The sequence below is a fragment of the Leptosomus discolor genome, chromosome 2 (genome assembly GCF_034619465.1).
Source record: "Leptosomus discolor isolate bLepDis1 chromosome 2, bLepDis1.hap2, whole genome shotgun sequence".
In the NCBI taxonomy this organism is placed as follows: domain Eukaryota; kingdom Metazoa; phylum Chordata; class Aves; order Leptosomiformes; family Leptosomidae; genus Leptosomus; species Leptosomus discolor.
The window spans coordinates 1070525-1084723 of NC_141392.1; the positions used below are offsets into that span (position 1 = coordinate 1070525).

General features: G+C 44.8%; 1 protein-coding gene across 1 annotated transcript in view; it reads left to right on the forward strand.

Moving 5' to 3' along the window:
• Positions 1-14199, forward strand: part of LTBP1 (latent transforming growth factor beta binding protein 1) — a 193036-nt gene that overhangs the window by 148142 nt on the left and 30695 nt on the right. Inside the window, exons 23-25 of the mRNA XM_086460519.1 lie at positions 3277-3402; positions 11050-11175; positions 13333-13476. Of these exons, the coding sequence (XP_086316645.1) occupies positions 3277-3402; positions 11050-11175; positions 13333-13476 (396 nt within the window). The remainder of the gene's footprint in view (positions 1-3276; positions 3403-11049; positions 11176-13332; positions 13477-14199) is intronic.

The window sequence follows — 14199 nt, forward strand, 5'->3', positions numbered from 1 at the left end:
GGAAGAGATTGTGTTTTCTGAGTCCGAGTCAGCATTGCCAAACCCAGAAAAGGACTTCCCAGCTTTTAGTTCCGAACAATCCCAGCTCCCTGCTGGCACAGCTCCCAGGCAGGTCTCACGACTCCCTTTTGCCATTTATGAAACAAGAACCACGGTGATAGAGCTGGAAAGTGGCAGCGGGTTCATGCTCTCCATGACTGGAGGACCAGGAGACCGGGCTTTGCTGTGGCTGCTCCCTTAAGTGCAGGTGAGACTTGAGCTGAGAGACCGTATGCCAGCTGGTCTGCATGGAAGATCTTGTGCAACCAACAGTAAATTCCCTGGAAGAGCTCTGAACGTTCTGTGTGACTGCTTCCTAATTCAGAAAATGCTGCCTTCAACCTGCAGAAGAGCTGTGTGAGACCTTGCCTTAGCAGATAAGAGAATCGACTGCAAGCTCTAAATCGATGCCAGCTTTGATACCAGTCTGTGCTCTTCCCTCCACTGTGCAAAGTACTAGTATATAGGCTTTCTGTTTTAAAGGGATAAATGTAACGGAACTGAAAGCACTGTGAGCCAATGAAGGGACAGACAGCATAGACAGTGTTTTTCACAGAAAAACGTGAATGAAAATTGGGAGTCGTTTCAGATGAGAGCACTACACTTGAGAAAGACGACCACCAACACTGAAAAATAAGAACTTGCTGTAGAGGGGAGTCAAACTGCTTGAGAAAGATCAGTTGAGCCAGATCAGCATCACAACCAATGGAAGAAAGGAGGAATTGATACGATGAATACCGACAAGTTAGAATAGCAAAGAACTGGACTCAGTGAAAGAACATAAAGGGAGATCGTTGTCTCGCAGAATTAAGTATGGTTAGACTTTTTTTACTGTGTGGACTACTTGTTGTTAAGCTGTTACAGGATGCAATAGTAGAATTTTTATTTGCCAAAAGTGGAAATCTTCAGTATATTTTCTTGTCCTGTATTTTGTACTGGACAAAACTAGCCATATTTGTATCATAAATGATGACTTCTTTGCATTTCAGCAGTAACTTCAAAATCTTTTAAGCAGCAGCAGCTAAACTGAGACATTTTTAAATGTCTGAAAGTTAGTTTTATTAGAGTTCTGTAACAGCAAGAAAAAACACGGCGTTTTTGAGAGAATTTACCTGGAGAGGTTAGGGACATGGTGAGAGATCCCGATAATAGGCCCGCAGGGCAGAGCGATCTTGCCCACTTGCTGTACTGGTTAAGAGCAAACAATAAGCGTTTCGATACATCCTGTCCTACGTTGATGAAGGAATCTCAGCCATGCTTGTAGGATAGTGGAGTTCCCTCTGGGACACAGTCACTGAGAAGGATTTAGGGGTCCGAGACATCAGCAGAATATGAGCTTCCAGTGCAGCCCTGTGGCCGGTAGGACTAACGCACTCCCCAGAAGACTGAAAAATCAGAATATCCAGCAGGAGTAAGCAAGGCTTGTTTACCTCTGTTCCGCACTGCTCTTGGCACGTTACTGACATTCTGGTGCCCGCAGTTCAACATGGATGCTGATCAGCTGAGGAGAGTCGGAGAGGAGCCTAAAAAAGCTGATGGCCTGAGGGAAAAAGGATTGAATGCTTTTAAACCGATTGTTCAAGGAAAAAATGGGAGGTGACTTGATCATAGCCTTATGACACTCAGAGGACACCTCGACTGAAAGTAGAGAGCTGTTGGATTGGACTGGCAGGTTTATCGCAGAAGGGGTGTCTGCACGTTGAATCTGGGTGGGACTGGAAATGAGGAACCTGCGTTTTGGTCAGGAGCAAAGTTGGAGAGAGCCCAAAGTGCGAGGAAGTGCGCAGTTGGCTCTTTCAGACGAGTTACACTCTTTGCCATTGTTACTTTTGCTTTCCTGTCTCTTAATACATCGTTCTGCCTTGTGTAATCAGCTGCTCTGGCTTCCAGGACTTTTCTGGCAGTTTTGAGAAAGTGGCAGCTTAGTCTTGAGAACAGTGTGGGTCCTGGGTCGGTACGGGACTGTCCTTGTCATTGCTGATCTCCCACCGTACCTGACTTTCAGAGAGCTTCAGGAAGTACGTCATTGGTCTGCGTTTGCTGTGAATTCAGAGAGAATTTTATACGTGTAGCGTGGTGTGAAGCACAGCACCCTGACATTTCCCTGTGCACCTCGTACAGCTAACACCCTTCCCCGAGCTGCCTCGGTTCTTTCCTCGTATGTACCGTGACTTCAGGTCACCAGCCTAGGTTTGCACACTGGGCAGGATCAGTCTGTGTCTAAAGAAAATTCTATAATGGATGTCAGGGGTCCTGAAATGATGGTACTGAGAAAATCAATTCTGTAGTCTGGCAAAATTACTGTCGACTTCAATGCATTCTCTGTGGCTGTAGCAACTGCCAGAATCTAAGCAACAAAAGACACGGTTAAGATAAGAAATTCTAGTGTCTGTGATGATGGGTGAATGAGCCACATGTGTAAGTTTTGGTTGAGAATTGGTGTTTGATCTCAGCACGGAACTGAAAACTTCTTCACAGGTTTTTGTAGAGCAAAATGCAAAAGTGCAATTGCAGTGGGAATGGTGACCCAAGTGAAAGCGGTAGCTTTGCTGATACCTCCTTACTATTCATCGCCTCCTTCATGAATGCACGCAGGCCTTAAGTTCTGATGTGGGTTTTGTTGTTGAGATGAGACGTCAATGAGAAGGAAATGCTTGTTTTTCAGCTTTACAAGTTTGAAAGCAGTGTTTGAAAAGATGCTTTCCACATTAAAAAAAAAACAAGCCACGATGACAGACTCTGACATAGCAGCCTTTGGGGACCATTCCCATTCCCCATCAGCAAACAGAGCATTTGGGTTTAAGTTCCATAAAATCAGCCTGTGGGGAAAGATGCAGCTCCAGACCCGCTGGTAACACGTGGAGCCGGGTGCCCAAGTTGACCAGCCTGAAGCCATCCAACAGCAGGGCCATGGAGCTGCCTGGGAATTCCGGACAGGAGGAAAAGCTGGCTAGTATGGAGCTCACACGGGTGTCTCGCCAGTTGCTCTCATCTCCTCGTCCTCATCGCAGAGAGGGAAGCGGTGAGCGCGTGATGCAGCTGCCTACACGGGGCTGATGCCTACACAGGGTGTAAGAATGACCCCAGAAGATGTGGTTACTCTGGAAAACGAGCCCTGCTTCCAGAGCTGTTGACGTAGCTGGTGGAAATAAAAGCTGCTTTTGAGACTAATTGACCTTAGGCTTAATATTAAGGCTATGATGATTTGCAAGACCGATAATGTCTCTCTGTTTTCAGATATCAATGAATGCGAGAGATCTGACCTCTGTTCCCCTCACGGGGAGTGTCTAAACACGGACGGTTCCTACCAGTGCATCTGTGAGCGGGGCTTTTCTGTGTCTGCAGACGGCCGGACCTGTGAAGGTGAGACGAGTCACAATAACGCATTCCCACTGATGTGCTGTTACTGGTTGGGTGAGAAAAGTAGTCACTTTGGGTCTGATACCCCAAACCCACTCTTAACTCCACCACCTGCCACTGAAGGATGCCTCGTTCACACCCTGTGTGCCATGGTGCTGTGTGAATCAGAAGGAGTATAACGGGGAATGGATAAGTGGGTAACGTAATGGAGCTGATGCTTGTTACGCGCTGGGCTTCACTTTTCTTGATGTTTAATTTTGCTGTCTTAACATTGGATTATATTTTTTTTTTAGCAAAAGGATTAGTGAAAAATAAGGAACACTAACCTAACTATGGCAAATGATGGCAAAGGAGGGAGTGATATTCTTATATTAAGATAAATGAAACCAGTGGACATCTGTAATAATATGAACATCTATTCCTAGATGGGAAATTATTTCTATCTTATAGCAAGGGTGGAAGGAGCAAACATACATAAAATGCGTTTAAAATGAGTTTGGATCTCAGGCTTCTTTTCACTGGGTGAGACCTTCCTGCTGTAAATATTTAGGATTATTTAATTTAAAGCTTCTGAAGTGCATTAGCAGCAAGCCTGAGCTGCCTGAATGTTCTCCTTGCTGTGTGCGAGACAGCAGGGCCTTGCTTGTTGGGACTCTTTTTAAAGCAGATGCAGAGGAAGCATGCAAGCAACACCAGTAACTCCAGTGAGAAACAGCAGTGAAATGCTATCTGTGATAGAACCTCAGGCGTTCTGAAGTGGCAGAAATGGGGTAAATAGCAGTAATTAGATCTGTACAGTGCTAGAGCCAGCTTGTTCTTCGTCAGTGTATGCAGGTATGCTTATACAGCTATTTTTCATAGAAGGTTGTAAAAGCTGCTCCAGTAATAACACTGGTGAGAAAAATCAAGCAGGAGCCTAGAATGTAGGCGTAACTCAGGTTTTCATTCGGTTATAGCATGAGAATATAGCCTGTTGCTAAAGGAATGCACACGCTTGCTGCTCTCCTGCACTGAATTTGAAGCAGGAGACTTGTGCTCAGTGACACCAAGAAGATACGTGGCTTTGTGTAGTCAGCGATGCTGCCAGGAAACAAAACTTCCCCTAACGGGATGAAGAACGGCTGCCCTTAAGGATGAGAGGACGGTTCAAGACAAGAAGCCTTGCGGGAAAAGTTCAGGAGGGGAAAAAATTACATGGTCGTAGTTCGGCAGGATAAGGACTGAGCAGATGATAGCTTGGTGTTAGAACCTGTGGGCAGTGGATGTCAGGCATCTGAGAAGTAGGCAAGCTGCTCTCTGTCCCAAATTATAGGCCAGTAGGTCCGTACGTGGTTGGTTTTCATGGGCCAGCTCTTCTCGTAGTCCGTAAGGATAGTGAAGAGGTTCTTCCCTCAGTGGAGGAGGTGTACGGAAACTTCTGACCGTTGCATTTACTCCCCCCGCTTTCACCAGAGGAAAACCAGCATTACAGCGTTATCCTTGCGCTGGCGCGTCACCTGCCGTGTAGCTGGTAATATAATACCTAATTAAATGAAATACGCTGCTGGTAAGAATACTGTTAGTGCTGATGTAAGGAATAAGTGCTATATCTTTAGATATAGCATGACATCAAACACACTATTTGTGTTTTAGTTAGTACTGATAACTAAAAAAAAAAAAATCCTGCCGTATTTTTCGTGCCTTTTCATCTCTAAACATTAACTTTATTTTGTAATCACGGCATACATTGAAGGAAACATTCTCTTACTGCCAAGACAAAAGCCTGGTCAAGTAGGCTAGAGAAAGCAAATATGAGTAGCTCCAGTGATTGATGGACATTTTGTCATTTCAAGTCACGGGGATAATTCCAAAGCATGTTCATGGACTTTGGGCAGCATGTATACATTTCACCAAGTGTTTAGGAAGGATATGGTTAAATATCTTCAATTGCTCTGCAAGAAAAGTAGTAGCAGGTGTTTTGCCTCACTGTTGAGCACAGCTTGAAAAAAAATAAAGTGGTCAGAGAAGAATGCAGCCTGCTGTTAGTAGAAACCAAACACTTTATTCCAAACCCAAGTTAGAAGAACACTTATTAATCTTGTGAAATCAAACTCTCAGAAATTAAAAAAGGCAGAACTGAACAGAAACACAACTTAAACAAAAAAAAAAAAAGAGTCTATGACATCTAATTTTAGGGGATGTACCAGAAACAATGAGCCCCTCTGTCTGGCTCTCTGACAGTTAATAAAGTAGCGCCGTTCCCAGGGAAGGGTTACCGTCACATATGATGAAGTAGTACAAAGTTAATCTCCATTAGAACAAAAAAGCCAAACTTTTCCTAAATAGAAAAAGATGAAATCACAAGATCTCATTTCCAGGATTCTGAGTAGCTTTGGAACTTTTAAATGAAGAATAAAACAACAAGTACCAAACCAGTTGAGCGTGCTCCACAAGTCATTGGTGGTGTGTATGGAATACAGATCAGGCTTTATATTCAGCACTTGGAAAAGTATTTAATAACTTGGCGAAGCAAGGGTACTTCTAGTCTTCTGAAGCAGCAGCGCTCCTTTTCTACCATGGTGAGTTTCTCCATTCTGTCATTTTAGTAAAAACACTTCCAGAGTTGAAAAAACTCGTCTGAAGGGAGCACCGATGGCATCAGTGTTCGTATTTGTGGTGGGGTCAGCTTCACACAAAAGGGCGAGATGAAACAGAAACAAGAGGAACGTGTGACATTCCAGGTGCGGAGAAAGGACGTGGCTGCCAGCGCCAGAGCTACTGTTCTTTACACTAGGTGCCTCTGTGAATTTACTTCTAGTTCAGTGAGTGAGAATAACTGGTTATGCCATCAGAGAAAGAACCTGAGGAAATTTTGCTGGATTCAGATGCCTCTCTGTACCTGGGGAGCAGATTTTCCGTATCTCCAGACTGGTTTTGTACGCGTTGACTCGTTTTTTTGAAAAGTCAGAAACAACAACAACATAAAACATTTAAGAACCCCCTGTGGTTCGGTCCTGGTGTGGAGTTTTTATGGCCATTGGCCAAAGTGAACTGCACAGCTGTGGAGACAGAGTCTTTTTCCAAGGTGCAGACAAACTTTTGTTGTAGCGGTGACATTCCACTGCTGCCTGGCCCCAGGCTCAGTGGTTTGGCTGTACCAGGCTCTCTGAACAGGAGGCTCTGGGAGCACTCCCTAGCTCCCTGTCAAGCTCTCTGGGGTTCCTGTAAAGGCAGTGCTTTACCCAGTTGGCTGCTGGTCAGCTGTGTTGGCAAAGACTCAAGGCAGAGGTTCTCCGATGCTTAAGTCAATACCCTGCCCCAAGCGCCTCTTCTGTCTCCATGTCCAATCCCACACGTCTCTCAGTGGCTCCCTCACTTTTCCCTCTCTGCTCCAAGCCCCAAGCTTCACTGCCTGCATCAACAGGCACTCCAAAAAACCTCAGACGTCCCAACAGAGCTCGCCTTCCTTTCGCCCCGCTTACCATTTTGTATCCTGTTCTCCTTTCCTTGTCCACTGAACGAGTCGCCCGTCTGAGCCTTTTGGGTGCTTGCACGGAGCATCCACAGACCATTCTGTGATCAAAGAATAATTCACAAACCTGTACCCAAAGCTGCTGCCTTGTCCATTGTTTAAGATGTCTGGACACCTAAGAAGTCTGAAAATCAGGGAAACAAAGAGCAGAGCTGTGAACAGCGCATAACTGTTACCTCTGCTGCCGAAGGCATTGTAAGAGCGTAGGTGTTCGCTGTAACTGCCCAGCACAGCCATAATTCTGCCCATATATAGGGAAGACACCCAGGGAAAGGGTGTGGTAAATCTAGGACTCCTTTTGGGGCAGAGTATTCTCTGTTGCACGGAGTAAATTTTATGCAACAGACAATGTCACAGCTTGACCACATCTCTGGTTAAATACCGAAGAAAGCAAGCTCAGGCTTCTGCCAAACGGGGCTTCAAGTACACATCTGCAGTGTGCCCCTGTGGGCCTGTTGCACAGCGAGTAACCGCGGACTTCACCCGCCTTCTCGCGTTCCCTGACAGATGTTTTAGGGCATCAGCTACTCCTTACCTGGGTGCTGGCTAGAGAAGTAAGAACACAGAGGGAGAATCAGCCTTCAGCCCGTTCTCGATCCACCTCACTGTCCACTCCTCTAACCCACACTTCCTTCGTGCTTTTCATTTTCTCCTGACAGTGATTTTTACGGATGGGCGTTACAGGCAGCCCTAGAAGCTTGGGAATCAGAGCTCAGTTCCCCTAAGCACTGTACAGAACTGTCCCAGGGAGCAGTTCCTCTTCCAGACACGTTGCCATGCAAGCAGATTTCAGGGAGATTGAACTGTCAGGCCTGAGGTTGCGAACGCCTTCATCTCGGGCAGCTGGCAGAAAGCTGAACAGGAGTCACTTGAGCGCACCCACGTTTTGCCTCTCCTTGGAGCGGCTGATGTTGGCTCCGAGGAGCTCTGATGAACGCAGGCAGCACTGAGTCATGGCTTCTAACCCAGGCGGTAATTACAGAGAACTGCTTTAGTCACTGTGCACACGCAGGGTATATTGGTCTCACATTCCGTTTTTCCCCTTGCCTTCTCTCCACAGAGCAAGAGAATCACCGATTACAAACCTTGTGCTTTACAGGGTGATTAAAGAAACAAATGCCCTTTCCGGCTGTAAAACAGGAGTCCTTTGAGCGAGCTGTCTAGACAAGGAAAATATTTGGTGCTTGGACCTTCTGTGTAATTTCCCATACCCTGAAAGACCCAGTCATGTTCAGACTGTGTACTTTTTAAAAACAAAACCATCTTCTGTGGCTGTATTATGTACTAAATTAGGAGGCTTGCTGCAATCACAAGGTTTGTTTCTGCAGCTTTTTAGTCAATGACCTTAGTTTACCTTTGGAGAACCAGCTGCGTGATCCATGTCCCTATCTGTTTCCTTTAACATTTAGGTATTAAGTAAGAGAAATACTGTAATTTAGGTAATTCTAAAATGCCCCATTGTAGTTTCTTCTGTCTAGGCTTTTAACAGAGTAACTATCCTGTGGCTCAGGAACTGTTGTTATTAAACTATAGTTGGCCACTGAACATACAAACACCACACTATTGTCTGTTGTCTTAAATTCCTGGCTGTCAATCCACCATGGTGTACTCATTCTTAATTCCTTTTCTGGAATTACAATCTTACCCCAAAAAAAGGGGGTTTCTGAATAAGAGAGAATTCAGATTTTTTGACAGATATGTGAAACTCTGATGATCACATGAGACTAAATATTAAAATAAGATGCATTATGCAGGTATAGTGCACCAGGAGCGAGAGAGAGGGACCGCAAAAACACAACTGTAAAGAATTTGTATCTTCTTCCTCCCAGTAACTCCATATGCATCTTTTTATAATTCTGTCATTATGGTGGCTGGAAAAGGCTATGAAAGGTCGTACTTGACCTTTCACCTCTGGCAGTGTCTTTAATACAGGTATGTTGTTCTGCATACTCTTGTGGCTGAATTAATTCTACTAGGGAGGGTTTGTGGTAGATTTCAGTAAGTTCAGTATACAGAAACCACCAAAATTTTCATATTCAGTTCCTTGAGAGTAAGAATACTTGCTATTGCATTCTTTGCCAAATACAAATAACCCTTTCTAAGATAAATTCCTTCGATATTTTTTCCTTTGTTTAATAAATCAAGATATAGAGACCATTAAAGCCTTTATTGACAAAACCAACAAACCAAATGAATGATTCTGCCAGCTCCATCTGCAAGTGCTTTCTTTATAATTATCCGTTATACTCATATATGTCTCCTCGATTGCACTGCATGTAGCCCATACAGTTTTTGCATGAATTTTGTGTTTGAGCTGAAGGTTGTTAACCAGAGGATCGGTTCAGTAGGAGCAGAGGTGAGTTTTCCATCCCTTAAACATCCTAAAGTGAAATTAGATGCCTTTCTGAAAAAGATGTTAAAATTCCACAGTTTACTCCATTGGTACAGAAATGGCCAGAGACAGCATTTTAACCTATTTCAGAGGGTGTGGATAGTCTCTACTGGCCTGAGAAATCTATAGGTGATTCTCAGCCTGTTCAAACCCCAACCACTGGTTTTCAAGACCCCAAAAAAGCGTCTCCCTGAGGCAGGCAGAAGCACATGTGGATGAATTTGAGCACTTGGGGAGCAAGAGCACAACAGGTAACCGGTGTGGATGGCCATGATGTGCTGGTCACATTTGGATAGCTTGGGGAGCTGTGACCACCTGGTTCACAGACTAAGAATTCTCTTTCAGCTAAGCATAAGGCACAATTTAAAAATGTCCTCGCTGGGTGAGCGCTGTCAGGAGGAGACGAGGTGCATCTTTGCTGACTTGTCCAGGCCTTTGTTTGACACGGCTGTGAAGAGCCGGAGGAGCACCTTGAGCCCTGCTCTCTCCCTTCAGAAAGTCACCAAGCAGCAGTGCTGCTCACCTGGTCCAAGAAGCCCGGTCTCTGTCCCACCAGCTCTTCAGTTCAGTGCGTGCCTGAGGCCTTCACTGGAGGTAGAATGACAGTGGGCTCCATCACATGAAGGTTTACTCTAATGTGCAGAATTAATGGTAGTAGCTAGTACACAGGTAAATCAAAAGTGAATAACTTTATTCCCTATTTAAAGTGTAATTACCCCTGAGGCACAGCCAGAAGGTAATTCCAAGTGGACAGCAACCATACTTAACAGTTGTAATGGCTTTTGGGAAAGAAATGGAGCAATAATTTCTCTGCTTCAAACTGCAGAGGAAATTGAGAAGGCAGAAGGTATTAATCCTATTATCCTTGCAGGTTCTCAGTGTCAGTTAATGTTCCTCCTCCTGAAAACCACACTGCAACATCTTTAATGACCACAGAACGGTCAGGGCCTGGGGTTTAGTTCTTACTTTGAGTGAAGATAAAACAAATACATTCTTGTAATACAAAAATAAACCACGTTCTGCCACAGTCAGCTCTGCTTTGTTACAGTTTGATGGGCAGCTGAGTCAAAGAACAGACTGACTCATGCAGGTGACTCTTACTTGCAAGGCCAGCAAACCACAAACGGGAACTACCACTGACAGGGCCGGTACGGAGCGCCTGCGGGCACTGTGATCACTGCCTACCTGAGCAGGAGCGTTCATCCGTGTGAACTGGCGGGAGTAAAGCCACAAGGGTCAGTCCACAGGTATTTACCACTTACACGTAGGCCACGAAATTCTCTTCCGTGCTGAGAACCCAAACGAGATCTGTGCAGCACTTCTGCACCGTGGATGCAGCCGTACCCTTGGGCTTTTCTTGTTGGCACGGCGGGTTCAGTTTCCCACGTGTTGTTGACTGTACAGTGCGACACAGGCAGAATGGGCAAGTCAGTCAGAGATGATTGTACTTAAACTATGTCTAACTCTGTGGTATGTAGCATCACGCCGTGATTGGCAGGTTTGGTGGAACAGATGGGAGACAGTTGACCAAAACAGTTGTCTGACGTATTTCCTGCGGAGTTTAACTGAAACAATTTCTTAAATTGTACGTGTGCTTACATTAAACTTTTGCGTCTTGTCCTCTGGCTTTTCCTTCCCGATGCACAGAGGGACATGGCCGCGTCTGTTGGCAAAACAGGTCCGTCTGCTGTTTTTCTGTTGTGCCTTCGACTGTCCCACAGCCTGACGTTGAGATTCTTCCTTGCAGATGTTGACGAATGTGCGAACGGCACCATGTGTGGCAGTCACGGGTTCTGTGAAAATATGGATGGCTCCTACCGCTGCCTCTGCTACCAGGGGTATCAGGACCCGCAGGACGGGCAGGGGTGCATGGGTGAGTCCTCAGGTGGAAGCAGCGATTCCTGCAAGGTCCTAGGGAGCAAGAAGCGACTTACTAGCAAAGTAAGGTTGAGCTGTGCCTCACTCCCTGAACTTTGTGCCAGATGGAAACTTAACTGCGTGTCCATTTAATGAGAACCTGTTACTGGGATTGAATGGAAACCAACAGTGAGTAGGCTGAGCCACTCATTTTCTCTCTTTACAAAAACCCAAGAAACCCCACTATTTCTGCACATCAGGACCATTCGCGAATATAAATCATAACAGATTGAATTTAATACTTGAGCCTGCTTAAATGCACATCTGTTTAGTCTCTCAGCTGAACAAGCAGAAGGCTGGACTACCCCCTACGGGAAATAACGTCTGGCACGTGGTGCAGCCGGCGTGAAGGAGGTGGCACACCTCCCTGGGCACATCCTACTTGCACAGATTTGAACGTTGTTTTCGAGCTCCAGGGCAGACACCTGTCGCCACGGAAAGACGTGAGATCCTGCAGACGTGTCAATGCTGTGCGTTCCTCTGGGGCGCAGCGGGTGTCCAGCTCTGTCGTTAACAGCGACGGTCGGACCCGAGAACCGTCTGCGGCAGCACGAGCTTCGAAGACAAAATTAATACCAGATCAAGGAACGGTATTCATTAAGCAACTTCTTCAAGCCAGACTCAGGATGAAACACATTTACCAGGAACAGAGACCTAAACGGAATACCAGAGAGGAGGAAATAGAAGTTTTACAGAAGTGTTTGTATAGTGTTTTCTAATATATTAAATATAGTTTTATTACCAAATTCTTTATGCCATTTGGCACTTAGTTTGCCACAGACCAATGTATGTTTTTGCATACAGTGACTTTTAGTGGATGAAAACAAAAGAAGCAAAGGGGGAAAAAAAAGGTGTGAAACTAAATTTAATTCTGAGTTGCCAGTGAAGTGATTCTGCACCATAAAATGATGTCTTAGGTTTTTTTCTTGTATACACTACATAATACAAAATACTCATATAAATTTTGATGCCAGTTATCTACCAAAACCATTTTAGGAAGAGGTGAGTCTCTTTAGTTCCTGGCCAGGCAACGTTCCCCAAAGAAGACTTATTCCCTATGACAAGAATCCAGCAAAAAGATAAAGAAAAACACAAGTACATTTTAGAAGTGCTGAGCAAACCATAAGTTAAAATGCATATTTAAATATAGAAATACACAAAAGTCATCATTCAGTCATATGACTAGATTTTCATTCTTGCTGGATAGAGGTAAAAAAGATAAAGCATTCCTTCACAAGTTATACTTTAGACCACACTCAATCACAGAAATTGCTGAGTTGTGATACACAAATTACACTTTTCAGATTCTGTCATTAGCAGACAAAGTAGATTTTCAAACATAAATTTTAGCAACTGGAAAGAAAGTAAAGTTAAGTGAGGCTGACAGTGTTTGGTAACCCTTGTTTAAACAGCAGACAACTCTCCCATCAATCGCAAAAGCATTTCGGGGTAGACTAGTTAGCGGGTAGATGGACTCCGAGTTAAAAATAGGTGGGGTTTTGGGGGAGAGGCAGTGTGCAGTGTTCAGCAGGGGCTCCCTGGGTGCCCTGGGCATAAGTGTTGGGGTTCGAGAGCAGCCTGTGAGGCTGTGCACCCAAGAGGCACATGGTGGCAGTGGGGCTTGGGGCTGAGGAATTCACTGCTCAGTGGATGCTCATGAGGAAAATGGGGTTTGGGGAGAAAATAGTGCAGTCTGAATTGCACTGAAACCTACTAATTTTGCTCCTTGAGTTCAGTGGAAGCTACCAAACTTATAAAATTAAGAAAACAAAATAAATTAGCCTGAATCTTAAAACCCAAGAAGAGGGTATAAAGAAAAGCAAATATTTAAAGATGAGAAAGACGCCTGACAAAAGGAAAGCCAGTGTTCTGGTGTACCAGCAGCACCAAATCAGCACCAATAGTCTGTAAACTGCCCTGGCTTTCAGGGGCCTTCATTTCAAAGGACTGACTACTTGTTTATGAACCCACTTAGGTATCAGTGAGTTTTTAATCCTTCCCCAGAGGTCACATCTGCAGTCTGGCAGACAATGCTGGCACAGGTACAGCCGATAAAAGAACACCCTGTCAGGAACGGGTCGGAATTGATTGATGGTTCGCTTTTTTTCCCCAGATGTGAACGAATGTGAAATGCTGAGTGGAGTCTGTGGTGAAGCCCTCTGTGAAAATGTCGATGGTTCTTTCCTGTGCCTGTGCTCCGATGAGAACCAGGAGTATGATCCGATGACCGGACAGTGTCGCTTCCGCACCTCACCAGGTAAAACGCCAACAGCTTTTGTACGCTGGGCGTGACGTCCGCGGCATCGGTAACCAACGGAAATGTGAAGCTGGTTTAAATGCTGGCGTTGCTTTAACTACCACAGAAAAATTTAAAACTTTGTCTTCCTGGAAGCGTGTGCATGACAAGAGGTGTTTCTAGGATGGAACAGTGAACCATTAGCAGTGAAAATATAGCAGAAACACCTTCTTTATATGTCAACAGACTTGGCAGTAATGGTGAACCGTTACAGCAGTTAAGACAGAAACAAGACTTTCTCTTGTTTGCTGTACTGTAACAATGAAATGTGATAGGGAATCAAGTCTATGGCCTCGGTCATTTTATTTTTTCTTCAAAGTTTTACAAACATCCACTGGTACGCTTGGACAATGTTTTAAAGGGAGCGTGTGATTAAAACCAGAATTTGTATATCGCCGCATCCTCTTAGCGTCACCTAGTGCTAACACAGGTCCTCAGAAAAGGTAGTTGGGAGAGCAAAAACCAAACTACTGAATTGCTGTCACTCTCTTTGAGTGCCTTTTTGAGTGCCCTTGCCTGGTTTACTCCATCTTTTGTCCTGTTTTTCCTAGTAGTCCATTGTACCGGATTTGTGAGCTTTTGTTACCGGGTGTTTTCGGTGTTGCAAATACTACTGGAAATACGCTCGTTAAAAATTAGTTTAGAACTTTTAAAGTTGTTTCCACATTTCTACATTGATCCAGT